At 45.0% G+C, this 26,423-nt stretch overlaps 1 protein-coding gene across 1 annotated transcript in view; it reads right to left on the minus strand.

Annotated features, from left to right (window-relative positions):
* Positions 1-26,423, minus strand: part of LOC309562521 (membrane-spanning 4-domains subfamily A member 4D-like) — a gene marked incomplete at both ends in the record, with an annotated part of 47,218 nt that overhangs the window by 17,564 nt on the left and 3,231 nt on the right. The window contains one exon of the mRNA XM_082266762.1: positions 15,525-15,647. Within this exon, the coding sequence (XP_082122888.1) occupies positions 15,525-15,647 (123 nt within the window). The remainder of the gene's footprint in view (positions 1-15,524; positions 15,648-26,423) is intronic.

A 26,423-nucleotide genomic window follows, 5' to 3' on the forward strand; every position in this document is an offset into this window, starting at 1 on the left:
TAGCTTCAGCTTGTTTAATTAAACTTTGACCCTAAACAAGGAAAGAGTAAGGGAGATATCCCATCTCGGAAACATTTTCACGGCCCGTTTCTGCATCATATGATTCAAGGTGTCAGGGAGCCGGAACAAGTCACAACACTTTACAATTACTTAGCCATACTACCCCCCCTTTTTTTTTTTTTGTTTTTTCTTTTTTTACCCCCCCCCCCCCCATTGATCCCTTCCTCAGCTTAACTTTATACTTGCCCACAATTACCCGCCAACAAGAACTGTGTACCCTCTCTACAGACTTTGCTAACAGAGACCATCATTTACTGGAGAGTGCACCTATACTCTAACTCACTGCCCCACCACTCCGTACCGCACTTTCACTCCCGTGCTGAAGGGCTAGGTTTGGTTATGTTCTATTTTGTTGTGCTTTGTCACGATATTACACATTGTTAGGTATTCTATACGCAAGACACCTCTCAAATCGAAGAGCGGTACTATTGGGCATACTGTTGTTTTGTTATACTGTATTTGACCTTTCTCTTTATTGTTTTTGTAATGTTCTAATATTTCAATAAAATATTTTTTGAAAAAAAAAAAAAAAAAAACTTTGACAAAAATCCTGGAAGCTGAGTAGTTTCTATGCACTGCTGCACCAGAAATTGCACTCTCCAGTTTTAGTAAATCAACCCCTATATTCTGGTCATGGCACCCTCCACTGTCAGAATACACTGATCGGCAGCTGCAGCTCATTGGTTCATTTCCAACATGCCCCTTTAATAGAAGTCCAACATACGACTGGCTTCTTTTGAGCAGGGACAAACACACACTAAAGCCCCGTACACACGCACAGATTGTTGGCCAACTGATCGGCCGTCTTTTGTCCAGTGTTGTTTGTTGGATGAAATGTGCTCTCTAGACTTGCACTGGACTTTTGTTGGCCAACAAAAACCAACTTCAGAAGTGATGTCATGTGCTGGTTGACTTTCCCTGTGTTTTTTCTTCTCTGAGCATGCCCAGTCTTGCTCATCTGATTTTTGTCTGCCGAATTCTGTACTGACTGAGGAACAATCGGCCGTTCTTTGTTGGCCAACAAAAATTTTATAGCATGCACACCAGATTTTTTTCGGGCCGAAAATTCGCAGTTGGTTGTCGGAAGCATCATACTAACAAGCCTACAATCGGCAGATCGGACGTTGGCCGACAATTTACGGCCAACAATCTGTACGTGTGTACGGGGCTTAATCGAAATTCATCCAGTCCTCAACTTGATTAGTGTATGGCGTGATATACTCAGGGGAATTGACAAAAACTGGTGCTAAGTTTAAGCACGAACAGTTTCACATTGTCAGTTTGACACTTTGTCAAGTGGTCTGAAACTACCAGAACTGGTTCAACAAACCAAAATAAACATTTTTGGTCTTACCAGACTAGTTTCCTAAAAGCTAACTATTTTTTATTTTTTTTAATCAGCACAATGGACGGTATGTGCATTCAAATCGAAGTGTCCCATGTGCTGCTGGCTTCTCTCTTAGTTAAAATCCAAATTCCTCTGCCCACCCCATACCTCACTGTAATCTTATGGCATTGTGTTGGTAATATGAGCTGCTGGACCTGTCATAAGTAGTGTTGAGCGAACACGGACTGTATTATTCGTGTTCGTACCGAATAATTGGATTTTTTGTACCCGAACACGGACACGGACACTTTACTGTATGTTCGGGTAAAAATCCGTGTTCGGTCGTTTTATTTCCGGGTTTTGCATGCTTTGGCGCTCTTTTCATGGCGGGCTTTCAACAGCCAATCAACAATCGTTTAACTGGTGTGCCTTAAGCCATCCCAGCCATGCCTGCAAATGTCTCAGTAGCTGTGATTGGCCGTCTGAAGCATGTGACCAAGTCTTTATAAGTTCGAGGCAGCCGCAGCGGCGTCATTATGCTGCTTAGATTCAGGGACAGAGCACACATCAACGTGCTGGCTGCTGATTAGGGAAAGATAGGCAGGAAAAAACCATTTGTGTCCGGATAGAATTGAGGGACAGGTCGGAGTGTTTAGGCAGGGCGAGTTGTAGGCATTTTAGGGATAGAGTCTGCTGAATTATATAGGGTCAGTGTCTTCTACAAACTACAATCGATATTGCTGTGTGGGGGGTGGGGTCTGCACTCAATCCTGATCTACGATCTCTTCTCAATCCTGTTAGGGACAGAGTCTGCTGAATTTTAGGGAAACTGTGTTCTACAAACTACAATCGATATTGCTGTGTGGTGTGGGATTGGAGATAGGCAGGTGTCAGTGATCCACATCCATTTTTCTGTGTGTGAGCTGCAGTGAACACAATCTTTTTGGGCTGCAGTGAACACAATCTTTTTGGGCTGCAGTGAACACAATCTTTTTGGGCTGCAGTGAACACAATCTTTTTGGGCTGCAGTGAACACAATCTTTTTGGGGTGCAGTGAACAAAATCTTTTTGGGGTGCAGTGAACACAATCCTTTTTGGTGTGCAGTGAACACAATCTTTGTGGGGTGCAGTGAACAAAATCCTTTGTGGGGTGCAGTGAACACAATCTTTTTGGGGTGCAGTGAACAAAATCCTTTTTGGGGTGCAGTGAACAACATCCTTTTTGGGGTGCAGTGAACACAATCTTTTTGGGGTGCAGTGAACAAAATCCTTTGTGGGGTGCAGTGAACACAATCTTTTTGGGGTGCAGTGAACACAATCTTTTTGGGGTGGAGTGAACAACATCCTTTTTGGGGTGCAGTGAACAAAATCCTTTTTGGGGTGCAGTGAACAAAATCATTTTTGGGGTGCAGTGAACACAATCTTTTTGGGGTGCAGTGAACACAATCTTTGTGGGGTGCAGTGAACACAATCTTTTTGGGGTGGAGTGAACAACATCCTTTTTGGGGTGCAGTGAACAACATCCTTTTTGGGGTGCAGTGAACACAATCTTTTTGGGGTGCAGTGAACACAATCTTTGTGGGGTACAGTGAACAGAATCTTTGTGGGGTGCAGTGAACACAATCTTTGGGGGGTACAGTGAACACAATCTTTGTGAGGTGCAGTGAACACAATCTTTGTGGGGTGCAGTGAACACAATCATTGTGGGGTGCAGTGAACTCAATCTTTGTGGGGTACAGTGAACACAATCTCATACTGAAGGTTTGAGGGTGCTGCCTGTTCCATACTCCCCCTACTCCTCATCTAGCCTTTTAGGGGTACAAACAATAGTAATTGGGGCCTAGTGTGGTTGTGTACGTGTGATATACATACACTTTTTTGGGATCATATTTTCTATTCCGCTATTTAATCAAAAACCTTTGGGGATCAGTTAAATTGGGGGATAGTCTGTGTTGGTACGTGTGAGAGAGATCCACCTTTCCAAGTTGTTGGGGTTCATCTCATACTTCTGAAGGTTTGAGGGTGCTGCCTGTTCCATACTCCCCCTACTCCTAGCCTTTTAGGGGTACAAACAATAGTAATTGGGGCCTAGTGTGGTTGTGTACGTGTGATATACATACACTTTTTTGGGATCATATTTTCTATTCCGCTATTTAATCAAAAACCTTTGGGGATCAGTTAAATTGGGGGATAGTCTGTGTTGGTACGTGTGAGAGAGATCCACCTTTCCAAGTTGTTGGGGTTCATCTCATACTTCTGAAGGTTTGAGGGTGCTGCCTGTTCCATACTCCCCCTACTCCTAGCCTTTTAGGGGTACAAACAATAGTAATTGGGGCCTAGTGTGGTTGTGTACGTGTGATATACATACACTTTTTTGGGATCATATTTTCTATTCCGCTATTTAATCAAAAACCTTTGGGGATCAGTTAAATTGGGGGATAGTCTGTGTTGGTACGTGTGAGAGAGATCCACCTTTCCAAGTTGTTGGGGTTCATCTCATACTTCTGAAGGTTTGAGGGTGCTGCCTGTTCCATACTCTCCCTACTCCTAGCCTTTTAGGGGTACAAACAATAGTAATTGGGGCCTAGTGTGGTTGTGTACGTGTGATATACATACACTTTTTTGGGATCATATTTTCTATTCCGCTATTTAATCAAAAACCTTTGGGGATCAGTTAAATTGGGGGATAGTCTGTGTTGGTACGTGTGAGAGAGATCCACCTTTCCAAGTTGTTGGGGTTCATCTCATACTTCTGAAGGTTTGAGGGTGCTGCCTGTTCCATACTCCCCCTACTCCTAGCCTTTTAGGGGTACAAACAATAGTAATTGGGGCCTAGTGTGGTTGTGTACGTGTGATATACATACACTTTTTTGGGATCATATTTTCTATTCCGCTATTTAATCAAAAACCTTTGGGGATCAGTTAAATTGGGGGATAGTCTGTGTTGGTACGTGTGAGAGAGATCCACCTTTCCAAGTTGTTGGGGTTCATCTCATACTTCTGAAGGTTTGAGGGTGCTGCCTGTTCCATACTCCCCCTACTCCTAGCCTTTTAGGGGTACAAACAATAGTAATTGGGGCCTAGTGTGGTTGTGTACGTGTGATATACATACACTTTTTTGGGATCATATTTTCTATTCCGCTATTTAATCAAAAACCTTTGGGGATCAGTTAAATTGGGGGATAGTCTGTGTTGGTACGTGTGAGAGAGATCCACCTTTCCAAGTTGTTGGGGTTCATCTCATACTTCTGAAGGTTTGAGGGTGCTGCCTGTTCCATACTCCCCCTACTCCTAGCCTTTTAGGGGTACAAACAATAGTAATTGGGGCCTAGTGTGGTTGTGTACGTGTGATATACATACACTTTTTTGGGATCATATTTTCTATTCCGCTATTTAATCAAAAACCTTTGGGGATCAGTTAAATTGGGGGATAGTCTGTGTTGGTACGTGTGAGAGAGATCCACCTTTCCAAGTTGTTGGGGTTCATCTCATACTTCTGAAGGTTTGAGGGTGCTGCCTGTTCCATACTCCCCCTACTCCTAGCCTTTTAGGGGTACAAACAATAGTAATTGGGGCCTAGTGTGGTTGTGTACGTGTGATATACATACACTTTTTTGGGATCATATTTTCTATTCCGCTATTTAATCAAAAACCTTTGGGGATCAGTTAAATTGGGGGATAGTCTGTGTTGGTACGTGTGAGAGAGATCCACCTTTCCAAGTTGTTGGGGTTCATCTCATACTTCTGAAGGTTTGAGGGTGCTGCCTGTTCCATACTCCCCCTACTCCTAGCCTTTTAGGGGTACAAACAATAGTAATTGGGGCCTAGTGTGGTTGTGTACGTGTGATATACATACACTTTTTTGGGATCATATTTTCTATTCCGCTATTTAATCAAAAACCTTTGGGGATCAGTTAAATTGGGGGATAGTCTGTGTTGGTACGTGTGAGAGAGATCCACCTTTCCAAGTTGTTGGGGTTCATCTCATACTTCTGAAGGTTTGAGGGTGCTGCCTGTTCCATACTCCCCCTACTCCTAGCCTTTTAGGGGTACAAACAATAGTAATTGGGGCCTAGTGTGGTTGTGTACGTGTGATATACATACACTTTTTTGGGATCATATTTTCTATTCCGCTATTTAATCAAAAACCTTTGGGGATCAGTTAAATTGGGGGATAGTCTGTGTTGGTACGTGTGAGAGAGATCCACCTTTCCAAGTTGTTGGGGTTCATCTCATACTTCTGAAGGTTTGAGGGTGCTGCCTGTTCCATACTCCCCCTACTCCTAGCCTTTTAGGGGTACAAACAATAGTAATTGGGGCCTAGTGTGGTTGTGTACGTGTGATATACATACACTTTTTTGGGATCATATTTTCTATTCCGCTATTTAATCAAAAACCTTTGGGGATCAGTTAAATTGGGGGATAGTCTGTGTTGGTACGTGTGAGAGAGATCCACCTTTCCAAGTTGTTGGGGTTCATCTCATACTTCTGAAGGTTTGAGGGTGCTGCCTGTTCCATACTCCCCCTACTCCTAGCCTTTTAGGGGTACAAACAATAGTAATTGGGGCCTAGTGTGGTTGTGTACGTGTGATATACATACACTTTTTTGGGATCATATTTTCTATTCCGCTATTTAATCAAAAACCTTTGGGGATCAGTTAAATTGGGGGATAGTCTGTGTTGGTACGTGTGAGAGAGATCCACCTTTCCAAGTTGTTGGGGTTCATCTCATACTTCTGAAGGTTTGAGGGTGCTGCCTGTTCCATACTCCCCCTACTCCTAGCCTTTTAGGGGTACAAACAATAGTAATTGGGGCCTAGTGTGGTTGTGTACGTGTGATATACATACACTTTTTTGGGATCATATTTTCTATTCCGCTATTTAATCAAAAACCTTTGGGGATCAGTTAAATTGGGGGATAGTCTGTGTTGGTACGTGTGAGAGAGATCCACCTTTCCAAGTTGTTGGGGTTCATCTCATACTTCTGAAGGTTTGAGGGTGCTGCCTGTTCCATACTCCCCCTACTCCTAGCCTTTTAGGGGTACAAACAATAGTAATTGGGGCCTAGTGTGGTTGTGTACGTGTGATATACATACACTTTTTTGGGATCATATTTTCTATTCCGCTATTTAATCAAAAACCTTTGGGGATCAGTTAAATTGGGGGATAGTCTGTGTTGGTACGTGTGAGAGAGATCCACCTTTCCAAGTTGTTGAGGTTCATCTCATACTTCTGAAGGTTTGAGGGTGCTGCCTGTTCCATACTCCCCCTACTCCTAGCCTTTTAGGGGTACAAACAATAGTAATTGGGGCCTAGTGTGGTTGTGTACGTGTGATATACATACACTTTTTTGGGATCATATTTTCTATTCCGCTATTTAATCAAAAACCTTTGGGGATCAGTTAAATTGGGGGATAGTCTGTGTTGGTACGTGTGAGAGAGATCCACCTTTCCAAGTTGTTGGGGTTCATCTCATACTTCTGAAGGTTTGAGGGTGCTGCCTGTTCCATACTCCCCCTACTCCTAGCCTTTTAGGGGTACAAACAATAGTAATTGGGGCCTAGTGTGGTTGTGTACGTGTGATATACATACACTTTTTTGGGATCATATTTTCTATTCCGCTATTTAATCAAAAACCTTTGGGGATCAGTTAAATTGGGGGATAGTCTGTGTTGGTACGTGTGAGAGAGATCCACCTTTCCAAGTTGTTGGGGTTCATCTCATACTTCTGAAGGTTTGAGGGTGCTGCCTGTTCCATACTCCCCCTACTCCTAGCCTTTTAGGGGTACAAACAATAGTAATTGGGGCCTAGTGTGGTTGTGTACGTGTGATATACATACACTTTTTTGGGATCATATTTTCTATTCCGCTATTTAATCAAAAACCTTTGGGGATCAGTTAAATTGGGGGATAGTCTGTGTTGGTACGTGTGAGAGAGATCCACCTTTCCAAGTTGTTGGGGTTCATCTCATACTTCTGAAGGTTTGAGGGTGCTGCCTGTTCCATACTCCCCCTACTCCTAGCCTTTTAGGGGTACAAACAATAGTAATTGGGGCCTAGTGTGGTTGTGTACGTGTGATATACATACACTTTTTTGGGATCATATTTTCTATTCCGCTATTTAATCAAAAACCTTTGGGGATCAGTTAAATTGGGGGATAGTCTGTGTTGGTACGTGTGAGAGAGATCCACCTTTCCAAGTTGTTGGGGTTCATCTCATACTTCTGAAGGTTTGAGGGTGCTGCCTGTTCCATACTCCCCCTACTCCTAGCCTTTTAGGGGTACAAACAATAGTAATTGGGGCCTAGTGTGGTTGTGTACGTGTGATATACATACACTTTTTTGGGATCATATTTTCTATTCCGCTATTTAATCAAAAACCTTTGGGGATCAGTTAAATTGGGGGATAGTCTGTGTTGGTACGTGTGAGAGAGATCCACCTTTCCAAGTTGTTGGGGTTCATCTCATACTTCTGAAGGTTTGAGGGTGCTGCCTGTTCCATACTCCCCCTACTCCTAGCCTTTTAGGGGTACAAACAATAGTAATTGGGGCCTAGTGTGGTTGTGTACGTGTGATATACATACACTTTTTTGGGATCATATTTTCTATTCCGCTATTTAATCAAAAACCTTTGGGGATCAGTTAAATTGGGGGATAGTCTGTGTTGGTACGTGTGAGAGAGATCCACCTTTCCAAGTTGTTGAGGTTCATCTCATACTTCTGAAGGTTTGAGGGTGCTGCCTGTTCCATACTCCCCCTACTCCTAGCCTTTTAGGGGTACAAACAATAGTAATTGGGGCCTAGTGTGGTTGTGTACGTGTGATATACATACACTTTTTTGGGATCATATTTTCTATTCCGCTATTTAATCAAAAACCTTTGGGGATCAGTTAAATTGGGGGATAGTCTGTGTTGGTACGTGTGAGAGAGATCCACCTTTCCAAGTTGTTGGGGTTCATCTCATACTTCTGAAGGTTTGAGGGTGCTGCCTGTTCCATACTCCCCCTACTCCTAGCCTTTTAGGGGTACAAACAATAGTAATTGGGGCCTAGTGTGGTTGTGTACGTGTGATATACATACACTTTTTTGGGATCATATTTTCTATTCCGCTATTTAATCAAAAACCTTTGGGGATCAGTTAAATTGGGGGATAGTCTGTGTTGGTACGTGTGAGAGAGATCCACCTTTCCAAGTTGTTGGGGTTCATCTCATACTTCTGAAGGTTTGAGGGTGCTGCCTGTTCCATACCCCCCCTACTCCTCATCTAGCCTTTTAGGGGTACAAACAATAGTAATTGGGGCCTAGTGTGGTTGTGTACGTGCGAGATACATACACTTTTTTTGATCATATTTCCTATTCCGCTATTCAATAAAAACCTTTGAGGATCAATTGAATTGCGGGATAGTCTGTGTCGGTACGTGTGAGAGAGATCCACCTTTCCAAGTTGTTGGGGTTCATCTCATACTTCTGAAGGTTTGAGGGTGCTGCCTGTTCCATACCCCCCCTACTCCTCATCTAGCCTTTTAGGGGTACAAACAATAGTAATTGGGGCCTAGTGTGGTTGTGTACGTGCGAGATACATACACTTTTTTTGATCATATTTCCTATTCCGCTATTCAATAAAAACCTTTGAGGATCAATTGAATTGCGGGATAGTCTGTGTCGGTACGTGTGAGAGAGATCCACCTTTCCAAGTTGTTGGGGTTCATCTCATACTTCTGAAGGTTTGAGGGTGCTGCCTGTTCCATACCCCCCCTACTCCTCATCTAGCCTTTTAGGGGTACAAACAATAGTAATTGGGGTCTAGTGTGGTTGTGTACGTGCGAGATACATACACTTTTTTTGATCATATTTCCTATTCCGCTATTCAATAAAAACCTTTGAGGATCAATTGAATTGCGGGATAGTCTGTGTCGGTACGTGTGAGAGAGATCCACCTTTCCAAGTTGTTGGGGTTCATCTCATACTTCTGAAGGTTTGAGGGTGCTGCCTGTTCCATACCCCCCCTACTCCTCATCTAGCCTTTTAGGGGTACAAACAATAGTAATTGGGGTCTAGTGTGGTTGTGTACGTGCGAGATACATACACTTTTTTTGATCATATTTCCTATTCCGCTATTCAATAAAAACCTTTGAGGATCAATTGAATTGCGGGATAGTCTGTGTCGGTACGTGTGAGAGAGATCCACCTTTCCAAGTTGTTGGGGTTCATCTCATACTTCTGAAGGTTTGAGGGTGCTGCCTGTTCCATACCCCCCCTACTCCTCATCTAGCCTTTTAGGGGTACAAACAATAGTAATTGGGGCCTAGTGTGGTTGTGTACGTGCGAGATACATACACTTTTTTTGATCATATTTCCTATTCCGCTATTCAATAAAAACCTTTGAGGATCAATTGAATTGCGGGATAGTCTGTGTCGGTACGTGTGAGAGAGATCCACCTTTCCAAGTTGTTGGGGTTCATCTCATACTTCTGAAGGTTTGAGGGTGCTGCCTGTTCCATACCCCCCCTACTCCTCATCTAGCCTTTTAGGGGTACAAACAATAGTAATTGGGGCCTAGTGTGGTTGTGTACGTGCGAGATACATACACTTTTTTTGATCATATTTCCTATTCCGCTATTCAATAAAAACCTTTGAGGATCAATTGAATTGCGGGATAGTCTGTGTCGGTACGTGTGAGAGAGATCCACCTTTCCAAGTTGTTGGGGTTCATCTCATACTTCTGAAGGTTTGAGGGTGCTGCCTGTTCCATACCCCCCCTACTCCTCATCTAGCCTTTTAGGGGTACAAACAATAGTAATTGGGGCCTAGTGTGGTTGTGTACGTGCGAGATACATACACTTTTTTTGATCATATTTCCTATTCCGCTATTCAATAAAAACCTTTGAGGATCAATTGAATTGCGGGATAGTCTGTGTCGGTACGTGTGAGAGAGATCCACCTTTCCAAGTTGTTGGGGTTCATCTCATACTTCTGAAGGTTTGAGGGTGCTGCCTGTTCCATACTCCCCCTACTCCTCATCTAGCCTTTTAGGGGTACAAACAATAGTAATTGGGGCCTAGTGTGGTTGTGTACGTGTGATATACATACACTTTTTTTGGATCATATTTTCTATTCCGCTATTCAATAAAAACCTTTCTAGGGCAAGATCTTAAATTACAGAAATATGAGGAGACCGTCAAATAAGGGCCGTGGCCTGGGTCGTGGTGCTGCTGGTAGAGCTCCTGTTGCAAGGAGAGGACATGGTCGATCTGTGCCAGCTACACGCACAAGTGAAACACCTTCCTCAAGTGTGAGTAGGCGACAGAACCTGCATCAGTATTTGGTAGGGCATCAAACGCCCCTAGAAGTGATGAGGCCAGAACAAGTTGAGGCGATAGTAGATTGGTTTGCTGCTGACAGTGCCTCCAGTTCCTTCACATTGTCTCCCACCCAGTCTACTGCAGAAAGGTCAGAGTTGGCACCTGCAGCCAATGTCCAACCGTCTTTCACCTCACCCCCTTGCAAATCAGGCCAGCAGTCTGAGCCCCAAGCCATACAGCAGTCTCTTATTCTATTTGAGGACTCTGTCAGCAGGGTTTCCCAGGGCCATCCACCTAGCCCTGCCCCAGAAGTGGAAGAGATTGAGTGCAGCGATGCCCAACCACTTATTTCTCAAGATGAGTACATGCAAGGATCATCGCAGCACGTCTCCGATGATGACGAAACGCAGGTGCCAACTGCTGCGGCGTTCAGCATTGTGGAGACCGACAAGGAGGGCAGGGGTGAAGACTGGGTGGAAGATGATGTGGAGGACGATGAGGTCCTCGACCCCACATGGAATGAACGTCATGCAGGTGAACTGAGTAGTTTGGAGGAAGAGGCGGTGGTCGCACAGAGCCACCAGCACAGCAGAAGAGGGAGCAGGGTGCAGAAGCGGAGCGGCCGTGCCCTAGACACTACGCCCGCTACTGCCCAACGCAGCAAGGGAACGAGCGCACCAAAGTCAGCTCAAAGGAGTTCTCTAGCGTGGAAGTTCTTTAGAAAATGTGCTGATGACAGGACACGAGTGGTTTGCACCCTGTGCAATCAGAGCTTGAAGCGAGGCATGAACCTTCTCAACCTGAGCACAACCTGCATGATCAGGCATCTAAGTGCAAAGCACGAGCTGCAGTGGAGTACACACCTTCAAAACCAAGAAACGTCTCTGGCTCATCCTGCTTCCTCTTCTGCTGCAGTCTCGGCCGCTCCAGCCACATCTGTAGTGATACCGGCACCTGCCACCCCGCAAACAGACGATCTGTCAGCAACACCACCACCTGGGTCACCAACAACCATCTCCACAATGTCCCGTGGAAGCGTTCAGCTTTCCATCTCCCAAACACTTGAGAGGAAGAGGAAGTACCCCCCTACCCACCCGCGATCCCTGGCCCTGAATGCCAGCATTTCAAAATTATTGGCCTTTGAAATGCTGTCATTCCGTCTGGTGGAGACGCACAGTTTTAAAAACCTTATGTCGGTGGCTGTCCCACAGTACGTCGTGCCCAGCCGCCACTACTTTTCCAGGCAAGCCATCCCTTCCCTGCACAACCAAGTGGGGGAAAAAATCAGGTGTGCACTGCGCAACGCCATCTGTGCCAAGGTCCACCTAACTACGGATACGTGGACCAGTAAGCACGGTCAGGGGCGTTATATCTCCCTAACGGCACACTGGGTAAATGCAGTGGCGGATGGGCCTGAGGCGGATAGCAATTTGGCGCATGTCCTTCCACCACCGAGGATTGCAGGGCGCTTCAGTTTGCCTCCTGTTCCTAACTCCTCCTACTCCGCTTCCTCATCCTCTACCGCCTCCTCATCCGGACAGCGTAACACCTTCACCACCAACTTCAGCACGGCCAGGGGTAAACGACAGCAGGCAGTTTTACAACTTGCCTGTTTGGGGGACAAACCACACACCGCGCAGGAGTTGTGGAGGAGCATGGAACAGCAGACAAATGAGTGGTTGCTGCCAGCGAGCCTCAAGCCCGGCCTGGTGGTGTGCGATAACGGGCGAAATCTCATAGCAGCTCTGGGCCTAGCCGGTTTGACGCACATCCCTTGCCTGGCGCATGTGCTGAATTTGGTGGTGCAGAGGTTCCTTAAAAACTACCCCGATATGTCAGAGCTGCTGCAGAAAGTGCGGGCCGTTTGTGCGCACTTTCGGCGTTCTCACCCTGCTGCTGCTCGCCTGGCAGCGCTGCAGCGTAACTTCGGCCTTCCCGCTCACCGCCTCATATGTGACGTGCCCACAAGGTGGAACTCCACCTTGCACATGCTGGAAAGACTGTGCGAGCAGCAGCAGGCCATAGTGGAGTTTCAGCTGCAGCACGCACGCGTGAGTCGCTCTGCGGAACAGCACCACTTCACCACCAATAACTGGGCCTCCATGCGAGACCTGTGTGCCTTGTTGCGCTGTTTTGAGTACTCCACCAACATGGCCAGTGGCAATGACGCCGTTCTCAGCTTAACTATCCCACTTCTATGCCTCCTTGAAAAAACAATTCGGGCGATGATGGAAGAGGATGTGGCACAGGATGAGGAGGAGGAGGAGGATGAAGAGGTAACATTTCCAAGGCTTTCAGGGCAGTCATTCGCAAGGGGCTCCGAGGGTGGGTTCCTGCACACGCAAACGCCAGGGACGCAATTGTCCAGCAGGGGCACAGTTCTGGAGGATGAGGAGGATGAGGAGGAGGAGGAGCTGGAGGAGGAGATGGAACCATGTTCACAGCAGGGTGGCACCCAGGCCAGCTCATGGCCATCACTGGTGCGTGGCTGGGGGGATACAGAGGACACGGACCATACACCTCCCACAGAGGACAGCCTTTCGTTGCCTCTGGGCAGCCTGGCACACATGAGCGATTACATGCTGCAGTGTCTCCACAACGACCGCCGAGTTGCCCACATTCTAACTTGTGCTGATTACTGGGTGGCCACGCTGCTGGATCCCCGTTACAAGGACAACGTACCGTCCTTAATTCACTCACTGGAGCGCGATCGCAAGATGCGCGAGTACAAGCGCACGCTGGTAGACGCCATGCTGCTGGCATTCCCATCTGACAGCGGGGCCACAGTGGAAGCACAAGGCAGAGGAGGAGGAGGAGGAGGTCGCCAACGCAACCAGGGCACCGCCAGCACCTCAGAAGGCAGGGTTAGCATGGCCGAAATGTGGAAAAGCTTTGTCAGCACGCCACAACAAACAGCAGCACCAGCAGCTCAGATGGAACGTCTTAGCAGGAGGCAGCATTTTACCAACATGGTGGAGCAGTATGTGTGCACACGCCTACATGTAGTGAATGACGGGTCTGCCCCCTTCAACTTCTGGGTCTCCAAATTGGGCACATGGCCTGAGCTTGCCCTTTACGCCTTGGAGGTGCTGGCGTGCCCTGCAGCCAGTGTATTATCTGAACGGGTATTTAGCACGGCTGGGGGCGTTATAACAGACAAGCGCAGCCGCCTGTCCAGAGACAATGTGGACAAGCTCACGTTCATTAAAATGAACCAGGCATGGATCCCACGGGACTTTTCCGTACCTTATGCAGAATAGCAATGGATACCGACCTTACCCACCCATTGTTCCATTTTTGCTCTTTCTCACTCTTTTGGGGTGTACCCTCATTTAAAATTTGTGAAAAGAAGCAGTGTTGGCTACCTCGTCCTCCTCCTCAGGGCCAGATTAATGTAGGGGCTATTGGAGCTGCAGCTCCAGGCCCCTACCTTTTATATAGGCCCCGGGTTGGCCATATTCACTGTTACCGCTCTTCTGTCACTTGTAAACACAGAAGTCTGGCTTCTATGCTCGCTTCCCCAGGCAGCACCCTCAGAACCTCCCCACACAGCGTGAAGGCCGGACAAGGAGGGACAGTTGGCGATGCATGGATGTGTTTATGGGCTTCAGAGACAGCATCCCATGTTGAATTAGGCATGCATGGCTGCACCCTTCCTCCTCTGGGTGCATGGCAAGGCACGGCCCTAAGGCCCTTCAAAATCCTCAGCACCAAGCCCATGATGCTGTTAATCCGGCCCTGGTCCTCCTCCACCGCCGCTTCCACCTACACCGCCCATAGGTGTGCGCAGCCTATTGCATTAAGGTGTGCACCCCAAAGTTGAAATACACATGCATGTGTTTGCCAGCAGGGAGAGTAATGTATCGGGGCCATGTACCTGTAGGCAAGGAGAAATAGAGCAGAGCAGGTCCCAGGGAGATCTTTCCCATCTCCTCACTGGCAATGCTATGTGCCCTAGGTGATTAGGGTGTGCCCAGGCACACCCAGCACACCCTGTGCGCACGCCTATGTCACCGCCACATCCACCACCACCTCAACCTCCCTCCTACTCCATATGGGCCTCGTCCTTCAGAGATGAAGAAGAACATTGTTTTATTTTTCTGTTTTTTTTTGTTGTTTTAAGTTATTTCCCTATCCACATTTGTTTGCAGAGCACTTGCCATGCTCTTAATTACGTTTTGCTGCCATTTGCAGCACTCTAGCCCTTTCCTTTGGTGTTTTAGAGCCATTTTAGTGCCTTAAAGTTCGGGTCCCCATTGACTTCAATGGGGTTCGGTGTCCGGGAAAAGTTCGGTAAAAGTCCGGGACACGGACCCGGACTTTTTTTTAAAGTTCGGCCGAACCCGTCGAACACGGACATCTAGGTGTCCGCTCAACCCTAGTCATAAGCACTTATCAAAAGTGCTTACTATGTCCACCCTTTCTGCCTCCATTTATAGAAGCTGTATTGTAGCTCTCATCAATGAAAAACGATCTATGAATGGAGGAAGTGGACCCTTTTATTCATTCACCCTTCCTCCATTCATAGAGAGATTTTCACTGATAGAGTTATAGCAAAGCTTCTATCAATGGAGAAGAGGATGGAAAGGGCGGATATAGTCAACACTTCTTGACAAGTGCCTACAACAGATGCAGTTCTCACAATAACCCCTGGGGGGCTGGCAGATTAAATCAAATGTCCTCTGCCTCAACCCCATATCTTTAAACTAAAAGAACAGCCAATAGCACAAGGCACACTTGCATGTAAGTATAGTCTCTTGTGCTGATTAAAATAAATAAATAAAGTTGGGCTTTATTAAAAAAAAATTGTCTGGTTAACTCCAAATTTTACTTACGAGAACTGGTCCCCAGAAAGGAATTCCACTGTCTATGGTAAAGTTTGTATAGCTGAAGAAGGACACAAAGTAGAGGATCACCCCAAGTGAGATCTGTATGAAGGCCGCTGAAATCTGTAAAGTCTGAAAAGGAAACATAATGCCAATTTATAACTAGCCAAAGGAAATTTTGATTGAAGACCTCAGTGTAAAGAACCGACATTTACTCTTCTTTAACCACTTCTGCTCTCAAATCTGTTTACCCCCTATGGACCAGACCATATGTTCACATTTCTGCTATGTGTTTATCATTAGTAAATACAAAGTTATAGACTCAGGAATAAAGAATTGATACATACATTGTTTTTGGGGACAAACAGTGCTTTCTTGGGACCCTTTTAATTTATTTGCATTTTAAGGGGAAAACGAGTAAAATCTGAAAAAAAAAATGTATATTTCCGAGTTTGGTCAGTAACATTTTAAACAGAAGTACCATTACTGTGGGCAAAACATTTTATTCTGCTTCTTGTTCTATTTGCTGCAATATTAAAATTACATTTTTGATACAAAGCATGTTAAAGCTATTTACAAAAGAAATAACATTATTTATTTATTTATTTATTTATTTTTTGCATATTTCATTTTTCTCATAATGTATCAGTAATTTAAAGTTCTTAATGACTCAAAATAAAACAGATATACCCTAAATCACATATTTTTTAACAGTAAATCCTTAAAGATAACAATGTATTTATGTAGGATTGGTTACACAGTAAGGTAAGCATGTATTGTAAAAAAGCAGTAATTCATTACAAATAATTCACCATAAAAACAACATCAGTAGATGTACATAATAAAAAGGACATTGCAAGAATTAGCACATAGATGAATATATATGAAAGTGATTGCCCTCATACGACGCGTTTCGCAGATTCAAATGCTGAATGTCGCTTCATCAGGGATGAGAGGCAGACTTCATCTATTATGCTTATAGAAAAAGAAAAGAGCAGTAAATCATGATATTCATCACAATTGATAATGTGAGGGGTAGCTTACAATTCAGTATAACATCACAGCTTACCATACATTGCAGATATCTTTTCACATGATTCTAAATCAAAGCAGACTCCATAAGATGAAAGGTGACTCCACTGAGTCGACAGTTTCGAGTCCTGGTCATACCAACCAAAGGGTCCACGTGTCCCACTTGGTGGTTGGCCGATATGGTGCAGACTGGACCAAACACTTGTAACGGACTGGACCCGTGGCAGGAAATGGGGTTCACCCTCAAGGTAATCAGGATCTAGTTCAAAAGGAAATTGGTGGGAAAAAAATCACCATCTACATCTTCCTTCACTCATAAGTAAGGCAATCCTCCCCATGCTACTATCTGAACAGATCAACCAGTATTGCCCAGTATAGGACCTATATCGCTGGTATTGTGGTTGATGTACTAAACAGCTTAAATCAACGAAAGAAGGCATTTTGGATTGAATGTTAAGTATTGATGCCCATGTTACTAAACAAAAAAGATCAATAGGAACTTCAAGCAGAGGGCCAATGAGACCCTATCCCTGCTGTGTTCCCAACGGTCATTCCTGAAGGCGGTAAAAGCCCCCCAAGAACATACTGACATATACAGATACTTGTGGGCTGATTTGTTCATCCTATTCCAAGTTAAAAAATCTCCAAATTTACCAGATCTTACTTAATTAAGCGGTGGTGACACCGTTTGCCAAGGATATATTCCAATCCCTGAGTCTAGTAGTAAAAAAGGCTGTATAGCGCATTGTCAGAGATAATGCCTTTAATAAAGTGGGGGGTATTCCTTTCAATGACGTACCTGTCCGTTAGATCCAAAGAGTTCTGCCGTTCCACATAGCGGATGTGCGGGAGGAGCCGCTGACGGCGTCCTCCACGTGCACTCCGCTATATGTTTGGTCCCACCGGAAGTAACGCTACACCCGCCCACGTCACTTCCGGCGCGGGCGCATCGCATGGTATTCTGCGCGACGGGGGACGAACCCGCCTCCCGCGGCGCATTCAACCAATCCAGCCAAAGGACCGGAAGAGGCACAGCACCCACTAATGGGAGCCTGCCTCTGCTTTGCGCCCGAGTCTACACTAGGCGGACTACGAGGGAAAGTCCCCCATGGGGTCACCCATCAAGGAGCCATAGTTACACAAAAGAAGATACAAAACAAAAAATATATATATGTATATAAGTATGCAAAGATACAGATTATAACAAAGAATTTATCACCCATAGTAACTTAAATCAAATATATTAAAACATGATTACACATTTGGGAAGGAGGGAGAAAAAAAAAAAAGGGGAAGAGAAAAAGAGAATATAATAGAATGGGTACAGTAAGAGTGGGGCAGCCCATTACAGAAATGGCTTATAGGATACAGCTGTATTGAGGCCTGGCCATGCAGTGGCTTGCAGCCTGTAAATCCATTTTGCTTCTTGTTGTAGTATTTTGTTATCAAAGTCACCACCGCGTGGATTGCGTGAGATGACCTCAAGAGCGCAAAAGCTGACATAGTCGGGTTTGAAGCTGTGATGTGTCCCCACGTGTTTACAGATGGGCGTAAAAATTAGGCCCACCTCTAAGTAATATAGGTGATCCTGGATACGTTTAGAAAATCTCCTTTTGGTTTTTCCCACGTAGAATGCCCCACAGAGGCAGGTGGCAAGATACACCACGCCCTCTGTGGAGCAGTCCGCGTAGAACCGAGATTTTAGAATGCCTCCACGGGGAGGGCAACATTTTCACCTACCTTCACCCATGGGCAGAAATCACATGTTCCACATCTAAAAGCACCTCTCCTTTCCTCAGCATCCCCAAGTCCTAATTGTGGTTGCTAGTGACTGTGGACTAGCGTGTCCCTGATCGATTTGGGTCTTCTGAACGTGATCTGCGGCTGAGGTGCTATTTAGTGATTATATGATCATCACAAAGAAAATGCCAATTGTTGGCAAGAACCTGCCTAATCATGGAGTGATGGGCATTATATTTAGTAATTACCCTGGTTATACCCTCCGATTGGTGTTTTTTGGGCCCAAAGATAAGTTGGTCCCTCCCTTTAGAATTTGCTCTTGCGTAGGCTCTTTTAAGTACCTTATTGCTATACCCTCGAGCACGCAGGCGAACACGTAAGGCGTCAGCCTCAATTTTATAGTCGGCCTCTCTAGTGCAATTGCGCCGCAACCTAATGTATTGGCTGTAGGGTATGCTTTGCACTAGAGGGCGAGGATGTCCACTATTAAAGTGTAGTATAGTGTTGCCTGCAGTGCTCTTGCGGTATAGAGAGGTATATATAGAGCCATCCGAATTCAAGAAGATTTAAGTGTCCAGGAAGGGTATAACTTCTTTACTCCATTGCATGGTAAATTTTAGATTGAAACTGTTTTCGGCAATAAATGCCATGAATTCCTGCAACTCAGCCACAGACCCGGTCCAAACGACCAGGACGTTGTCAATATATCGTCGCCACAAGGCGATGTGGCGAAGATATAGAGACGCCCTTTCCTCCGCGAATAGGGACCTCTCCCATTCCCCCAGGTACAGGTTGGCATACGATGGGGCACACGAAGTCCTCATTGCAACCCCCTGCACCTGGAGGAATGTTTCACCATTAAAGGTGAAGAGATTGGAGTGAAGGATATGATGTAATAACCTTAGAACATGGGCATCATTACTTAACATTCAATCCAAAATGCCTTCTTTCGTTGGTTTAAGCTGTTTAGTACATCAACCACAATACCAGCGATATAGGTCCTATACTGGGCAATACTGGTTGATCTGTTCAGATAGTAGCATGGGGAGGATTGCCTTAGTTATGAGTGAAGGAAGATGTAGATGGTGATTTTTTTCCATCAATTTCCTTTTGAACTAGATCCTGATTACCTTGAGGGTGAAGCCCATTTCCTGCCACGGGTCCAGTCCGTTACAAGTGTTTGGTCCAGTCTGCACCATATCGGCCAACCACCAAGTGGGACACGTGGACCCTTTGGTTGGTATGACCAGGACTCAAAACTGTCGACCCAGTGGAGTCACCTTTCATCTTATGGAGTCTGCTTTGATTTAGAATCATGCGAAAAGATATCTGCAATGTATGGTAAGCTGGTGATGTTATACTGAATTGTAAGCTACCCCTCACATTATCAATTGTGATGAATATCATGATTTACTGCTCTTTTCTTTTTCTATAAGCATAATAGATGAAGTCTGCCTCTCATCCCTGATGAAGCCACATTCAGCATTTGAATCTGTGAAACGCGTCGTATGAGGGCAATCGCTTTCATATATATTCATCTATGTGCTAATTCTTGCAATGTCCTTTTTATTATGTACATCTACTGATGTTGTTTTTATGGTGAATTATTTGTAATAAATTACTGCTTTTTTACAATACATGCTTACCTTACTGTGTAACCAATCTTACAAAGTCCCACTGCAACATGACCCTTCTGGTGACTGGGACCAGAGGTTCAAACCCCTGTTTTCTTATACGTATTTAAGGGATGTGGATAGGTTACTATGGACAGTACTGAATATTGATTTAATTCCAATGTATTTATGTACTTTAAAATTATTTGTTGGGAAAAAATATTTTAAATAGAAACATGGAACAGGAGATAAAACTTTTAAATAGTGCTTATACATGTTGAAATGAATGAGTTAAGTAGTAAAATAAGAGCATGTCCTGTATATAGGAGCAAAGTAAGGCGCTCACCGATCCTTCAATAAAACTCCGCTCACCCGGCGCCAAAAAATATTTCCTGAACACTAAATAAGGTAAGCTGCTGCTATAAATTCATACATGTATATAGGTGCATCAAGATTCAAAAGCCCAACGCTACAGATTCATTCACGCACTAGCAGCGCTAAAGTCCATGAAATAAACATGAATCAATTTCTGAATGTGAGGATGAATAAAACAGTAAAGGGAAGTCCATGCATGCAGTCCCAGGATGTAAGGAGATGATGTAAATGGGTGTATCCTTGCAGACACCCCAAAGCCTTCACCACACCGCTGTGTGCACCCTTAAGTGGGGACACTTACCAGAACCAGTCTTTAAGGAAGTAGAAAACAACCAGTGGGAATGCCTTTATCGCCTTAGTCCTCTGCGTTGTAACTCCAACAGGGACCGCCAATGGATATCGCATGTAAAATCCCCTCACCAGCATAGAAAGCGTATATATGGGAAATGAAAAAGCAACATAGCGTAGTCCAGCTAAAACACGTGTGCCTTTATTCCCAAAATTTACCCTTCAAACATTACACTTACAACATAACAAATCTTTGTAAACATGTCAGCAAGTTAGCCTGTTGGTTCCTACCGCTCTCTCCCGTCCTGGACGAATACAGCCCGGTACCTGGCCGTGAACCTCGGGGGATCGCGTGTCACCACGGCTTCCTGCGTGATTGCGTCACCACGCGCTGACGCGTTTCGTCAGCAAGTGACTTCCACCGAGGGCGTGATTCGGTGGAAGTCACTTGCTGACGAAACGCGTCAGGGCGTGGTGACGCAATCACGCAGGAAGCCGTGGTGACACGCGATCCCCCGAGGTTCACGGCCAGGTACCGGGCTGTATTCGTCCAGGACGGGAGAGAGCGGTAAGAGCATGTCCTGATTAAGGCTTCTTTCAGACGGCCGCTCCGCATTTCTTCTCTGCTGCAGGACTTTTTTTTTTTCCCGGAGCGGATGACATTTGGGTCATCCGCTCCGTATGCCCGCATATCATCCCATCCGTTTGCGGATGATATGCAGACATAATGTAAGTCTATGGGCATTGCGGATGTCAGCGGATGACACCGCTGACATCCGATTTTCCTTCCTTTCCGTTTTTTGAACGGATGAAAAAATAGGGTTCTGTTCCGTTCCAAAAAACAGGACAGAACTGAAAGGAGGAAAATCGGATGTCAGCGGATGGTATTCCGCTGACATCCGCAGTGACATTGACAAACATTATGTCCGCAAATCATCCGCAAAAAAATAGGATGATTTGCGGACAAGCGGAGCGGCCGTGTAAAAGAGCCCTAATTAAGAGTTAACCCCCTGTGCACACAATAAACATTTCTCTCTCACTCGCAGATCTATTTCACAGGGAGATAGGACAGCTACTATATTCATTTTTATTTGGTTTACACGTGTTAAACTGAATGCTCACTGTGATTGGCTGTCAGAGTGACCATTTAATGAGGAAGGCTTCTGACTGGCTCACCTGGAGCTCATCTTTCTACAGAGACCAGGTCTCATGGGGCTGTTCACAGAAGGGAGTAGGGGAGATAAGAAACTGCAGGGCATACAGGAGACACCCTGTGTACAGAGGAGGGGGTTTTATGGACGTGTGTAAGATGCTGAAGGTAGGCAACTGGTGACAATGACTTACAAAGGCTTTGAAAAACAAGTGCCTGCTTATAAAATGAATAGGGAATGGTATGGTACATACAACGTTGTTTGTGTTTCTGCATGTTGATTTTAACTTTGCCATCAACAATTGGCAGGCACTGCAACTTGCAGAGCTTGTCAGATGCCTTAATTCATAGCCAATTGAAATGTATTGCAAATGCATTCTAAGCCGCCCTTAGAATTTGCCATGAGTTTGCGTAGCACTACCGCTAGGCTCTATCCTCTATCCCAGGGGTCTTCAAACTATGGCACTCCAATTGTTCAGGAACTACAATTCCCATCATGCCTAGTCATGTCTGTGAATGTCAGAGTTTTACAATGCCTCATGGGATGTGTAGTTCTGCAACAGCTAGAGGGCCGTAGTTTGAGGATCCCTGCTATCCTATCCTTTCTTTTCAAAATATTTCAAAATATAGGCATCAAATAGCCTTTCTTACAACTCTGAAGTCCATCTAAAAATGTAGTCCGGTGCTGTTGGCATTTAAGAGGTTTTTTACTCTCAATGTCCATGTGAACATAACCTAAGAGTCACCTCTGTATTGACATTTAAAACCCAACTTTAGCCAAAATGTTTTACTTGGTTTAAGGTAGAGCAGGGAAGGATGATATTCTCTGTTAAAAAGTATCTATATCCTAAATGTTTTATCAGGGACAACCTTTTACCAGACCGGAAATGAAGAAATATTTCCAATAGAGCCTCTGACAGCAGTAAAACCTGTTCATTCCCTACACCAGTGCTCCCCAACCTTTTTATCGCCGCGGACCGGTCAACATTTGATAATTTTTCTGTGGCCCGCTGGGGGGGAGGGGGGGGGGGGGGGGGGCGTCAATGCACAGTGCCACAGCGTGCCCCCAATCAATCAATTAATGCACAGTGCCACAGCGTGCCCCCAATCAATGCACAGTGCCACAGCGTGCCCCCAATCAATGCAGAGTGCCACAGTATTGCCCCCAATCAATGCAGAGTGCCACAGCATTGCCCCCAATAAATGCAGAGTGCCACAGCAATGCCCCCAATAAATGCAGAGTGCCACAGCATTGCCCCCAATAAATGCAGAGTGCCACAGCAATGCCTCCAATAAATGCAGAGTGCCACAGCATTGCCCCCAATAAATGCAGAGTGCCACAGCATTGCCCCCAATAAATGCAGAGTGCCACAGCATTGCCCCCAATAAATGTAGAGTGCCAAAGCAATGCCCCCAATAAATGCAGAGTGCCACAGCATTGCCCCCAATAAATGCAGAGTGCCACAGCAATGCCCCCAATAAATGCAGAGATGCCAGCGTTCCTCCTTTCAATGCAGAGATGCTAGCGTTCCCCCCGCGAGACCCCCCCCCCCCGCGAGACCTGTGCACTTACCTCACGGCATCTTCTCTTCGGTCCCCGCGTCTCCTCGAGTCCTCAGTCCTCCCGCCTTCTCCTCGGCCAATGCATGGGCTTTGCCTTTCGGCCAATCAGGAAGCGAGAGGACTCGCTCCCTGATTGGGCAGGAGGAGGATTCGTGTGACAATAGCGAATTTTCATTCGCTATTGTCACTTAATGGGCGGGCTCGGGGCACACTGCTCTGCTCCCCGGCCGCCACAGTAAAATAATGTAAGGTTTCTCGGGCGGCCCGGTACCGTTTCATCCACGGACCGGGGTTGGGGAACACTACCCTACACCATCTGAAACTGAACAACAAACGTTTTGGGTTTAGATGCTCTTTACATTTTTAATTCTTTCTCTGTTTCTATGAAAGACATTTGCCAAGGCTTCCTCTCAGGAATAAAAGTGATGGAAAATCTTTCAAGTAAGGACAAAGACTAAAATGTTTAGAATGGTGAGAGCTAGAACATCTGGCAATTTTTTCATTCCTGCCCATTCTTTCTTGTCCTGGTGAAGGCCACAGGGGCCTTCACAATTTCTTGTATGGGCACCCCTGGGAGAGGAAATGAAAGAAAATTTTCCCAGTGAGGTTACAGAGAGAAATAACAGAACTGATGGAAATTATAACTTTCCTATATTATATTATATTACATTATATTATATTAAGGGCTAGAGAGTCTGGCATTTTTTTCATTCTTTCCCATTCATTTCTGTACCAGTGATGGCCACAGCCCCCCATTTCTTGTATGGACATCCCAGGTAGAGGAAGAAAATCTTCCCAGTGGGGTCACAGACAGAAATAACACACCAACAGAGATGATAACTTTCCCATATTATAATATATTACTTTTTCTGTATTATATTATATCATATCAAATCATATTATATTAAGGGCTAGAGAGTCTGGCAATTTTTTCATTCCTGCCCATACCTTCCTGTGCCAGGGATGGCCGCAGCCCCCCATTTCTTGTATAGGCAAGAAGAGGAAGAAAAGCTTACCGGTGAGGTCACAGACAGAAATAACAGCACTAACAGAAATTATGACTTTCCCATATTATAATATCTTATGTTTTAATATATTATAATATATTATGGGATAAAGCATCTGGCAATGTTTTCATTTCTGCCCATTCATTCTTGCACCGGTGATGGCCGATGACCCCCTATTTCTTGTATAGGTATCCCAGGTAGAGGAAGAAAATCTTTCCAGAGGGGGTCACAGACAGAAATAACAGCACTAACAGAAATGATAACTTTCCCATATTATAATATATTATTTTTCATATATTATAATATATTATGGGATAAAACATCTGGCAATGTTTTAATTTCTGCCCATTTGTTCTTGTACCGGTGATGGCCGATAGCCCCCTATTTCTTGTATAGGCATTCCAGGGAGAGGAAGAAAATCTTCCCAGTGGGGTCACAGACAGAAATAACAGCACTAACAGAGATTATAACCTTCCCATATTATAATATATATTTTTTATGTATTATATTATATCATATCATTTCATATTATATTAAGGGCTAGAGAGTCTGGCAATTTTTTTATTCCTGCCCATGATTAGAGTATTACCGATGCTTGCTCCCAGTTAACCTTAACCATTATGCTAACCTATACAAATTACCAGTGACACCAGTTTTGGAGAAAATTGGCCCGGTGTGCCATTTTATTAACAAAAATAACCAAAACACATTATTTCTTAACATAACCATAAATACTCCAGTATCCCATGAAATAAGTTGTTGGTCTTGGGAGGCACAAAATTCCAATTAACTATGTATCAGCGTAATTTGTTAAACGGTCCCCAGCCGCGCAACACCAGCTCGAGGACAACCCACTTGACCACTGATACCTCCTTGTTATTACGACTTCCCGTTAATCCACTATTAACCGGGATACACTAGAGGGCTCCATACCTTAGATGGGTCACCCTATGCACTTTGTTACCAACACTGTTTACCGCCTCCAAAGACCCCCAACCGCCAACACAAAGTATGCATACAAACCCCCAAAAACCACTCAACCCCAAACCAACCACAAGTCACATATAGCAACCACTGACCAGTGAAAACCCTGCATATTTTTTTTTTTTTACGTCCCACACCAAACACGAACACATCCAGGGCGGGAGGGCAGGGATCCTTTCTTCTTGGCTTCACGATGAATATGCTGGAAACCGTAAGTACCCCCACTTTCTTTTCTAAAGACCCCACCTACCTGACACTGACCAATCCCTGACCTTGACCTCCACATGCACCTATTGCCATTAACCCCCAACTGACCGTGGCCCAGTAAACCCCCTCATGAGGCCCTACGCTTATTTTTTTTTTTTTTTTGCTTCGGGCCTGTCTTACCTTCCTGTGCCAGTAATGGCCGCAGCCCCCCATTTCTTGTATTAGCAAGAAGAGGAAGAAAATCTTCCCGGTGGGGTCACTGACAGAAATAACAGCACTAACAGAAATGATAACTTTCCCATATTATATTATTTTTTAATCTGGCAATTTTTTCATTCCTGCCCATTCTTTCCTTTCCTGGTGAAGGCCACAGGGGCCTTCACAATTTCTTGTATGGGCACCCCAGGGAAGTGAAAGAAAATCTTCCCAGTGAGGTTACAGAGAGAAATAACAGAACTGATAGAAATGATAACTTTCCTATATTATATTATATTAAGGGCTAGAGCAGGCATGTCCAACCTGCGGCCCGGGGGGCGCATGCGGCCCAGAACCACAGGCAATGCGGCCCACTGCCCCCTGACAATTTTTATTTTTTTCTGCTGAGGAGGAAGGAAGTTGGGTCGGGGGCACGACCACAGCGGCTTCCAACTAACTGTAGGCAGAGGCTGCCTTGGAAGGGATCATACTCTAGTTGTGTTAAATTACATAGTTGCACAGTTACATAGTTAGTGAGGTTGAAAAAAGACAACAGTCCATCCAGTTCAACCTATGATGTGTGTGTGTGTTTGCTTTTAACCGTACATTGTATACCCCTGTATGTTGTGGTCTCTAAGGTGCCCATCTAATAGTTTTTTGAAACTATCGATGCTCCCTGCTGATACGACTGCTTGTGGAAGAGAATTCCACATCCTTACCGCTCTTACAGTGAAGAACCCCTTACGCATTTTAA

The sequence above is a fragment of the Pelophylax lessonae genome, assembly GCF_965119305.1.
Source record: "Pelophylax lessonae genome assembly, chromosome: 9".
In the NCBI taxonomy this organism is placed as follows: Eukaryota; Metazoa; Chordata; class Amphibia; order Anura; family Ranidae; genus Pelophylax; species Pelophylax lessonae.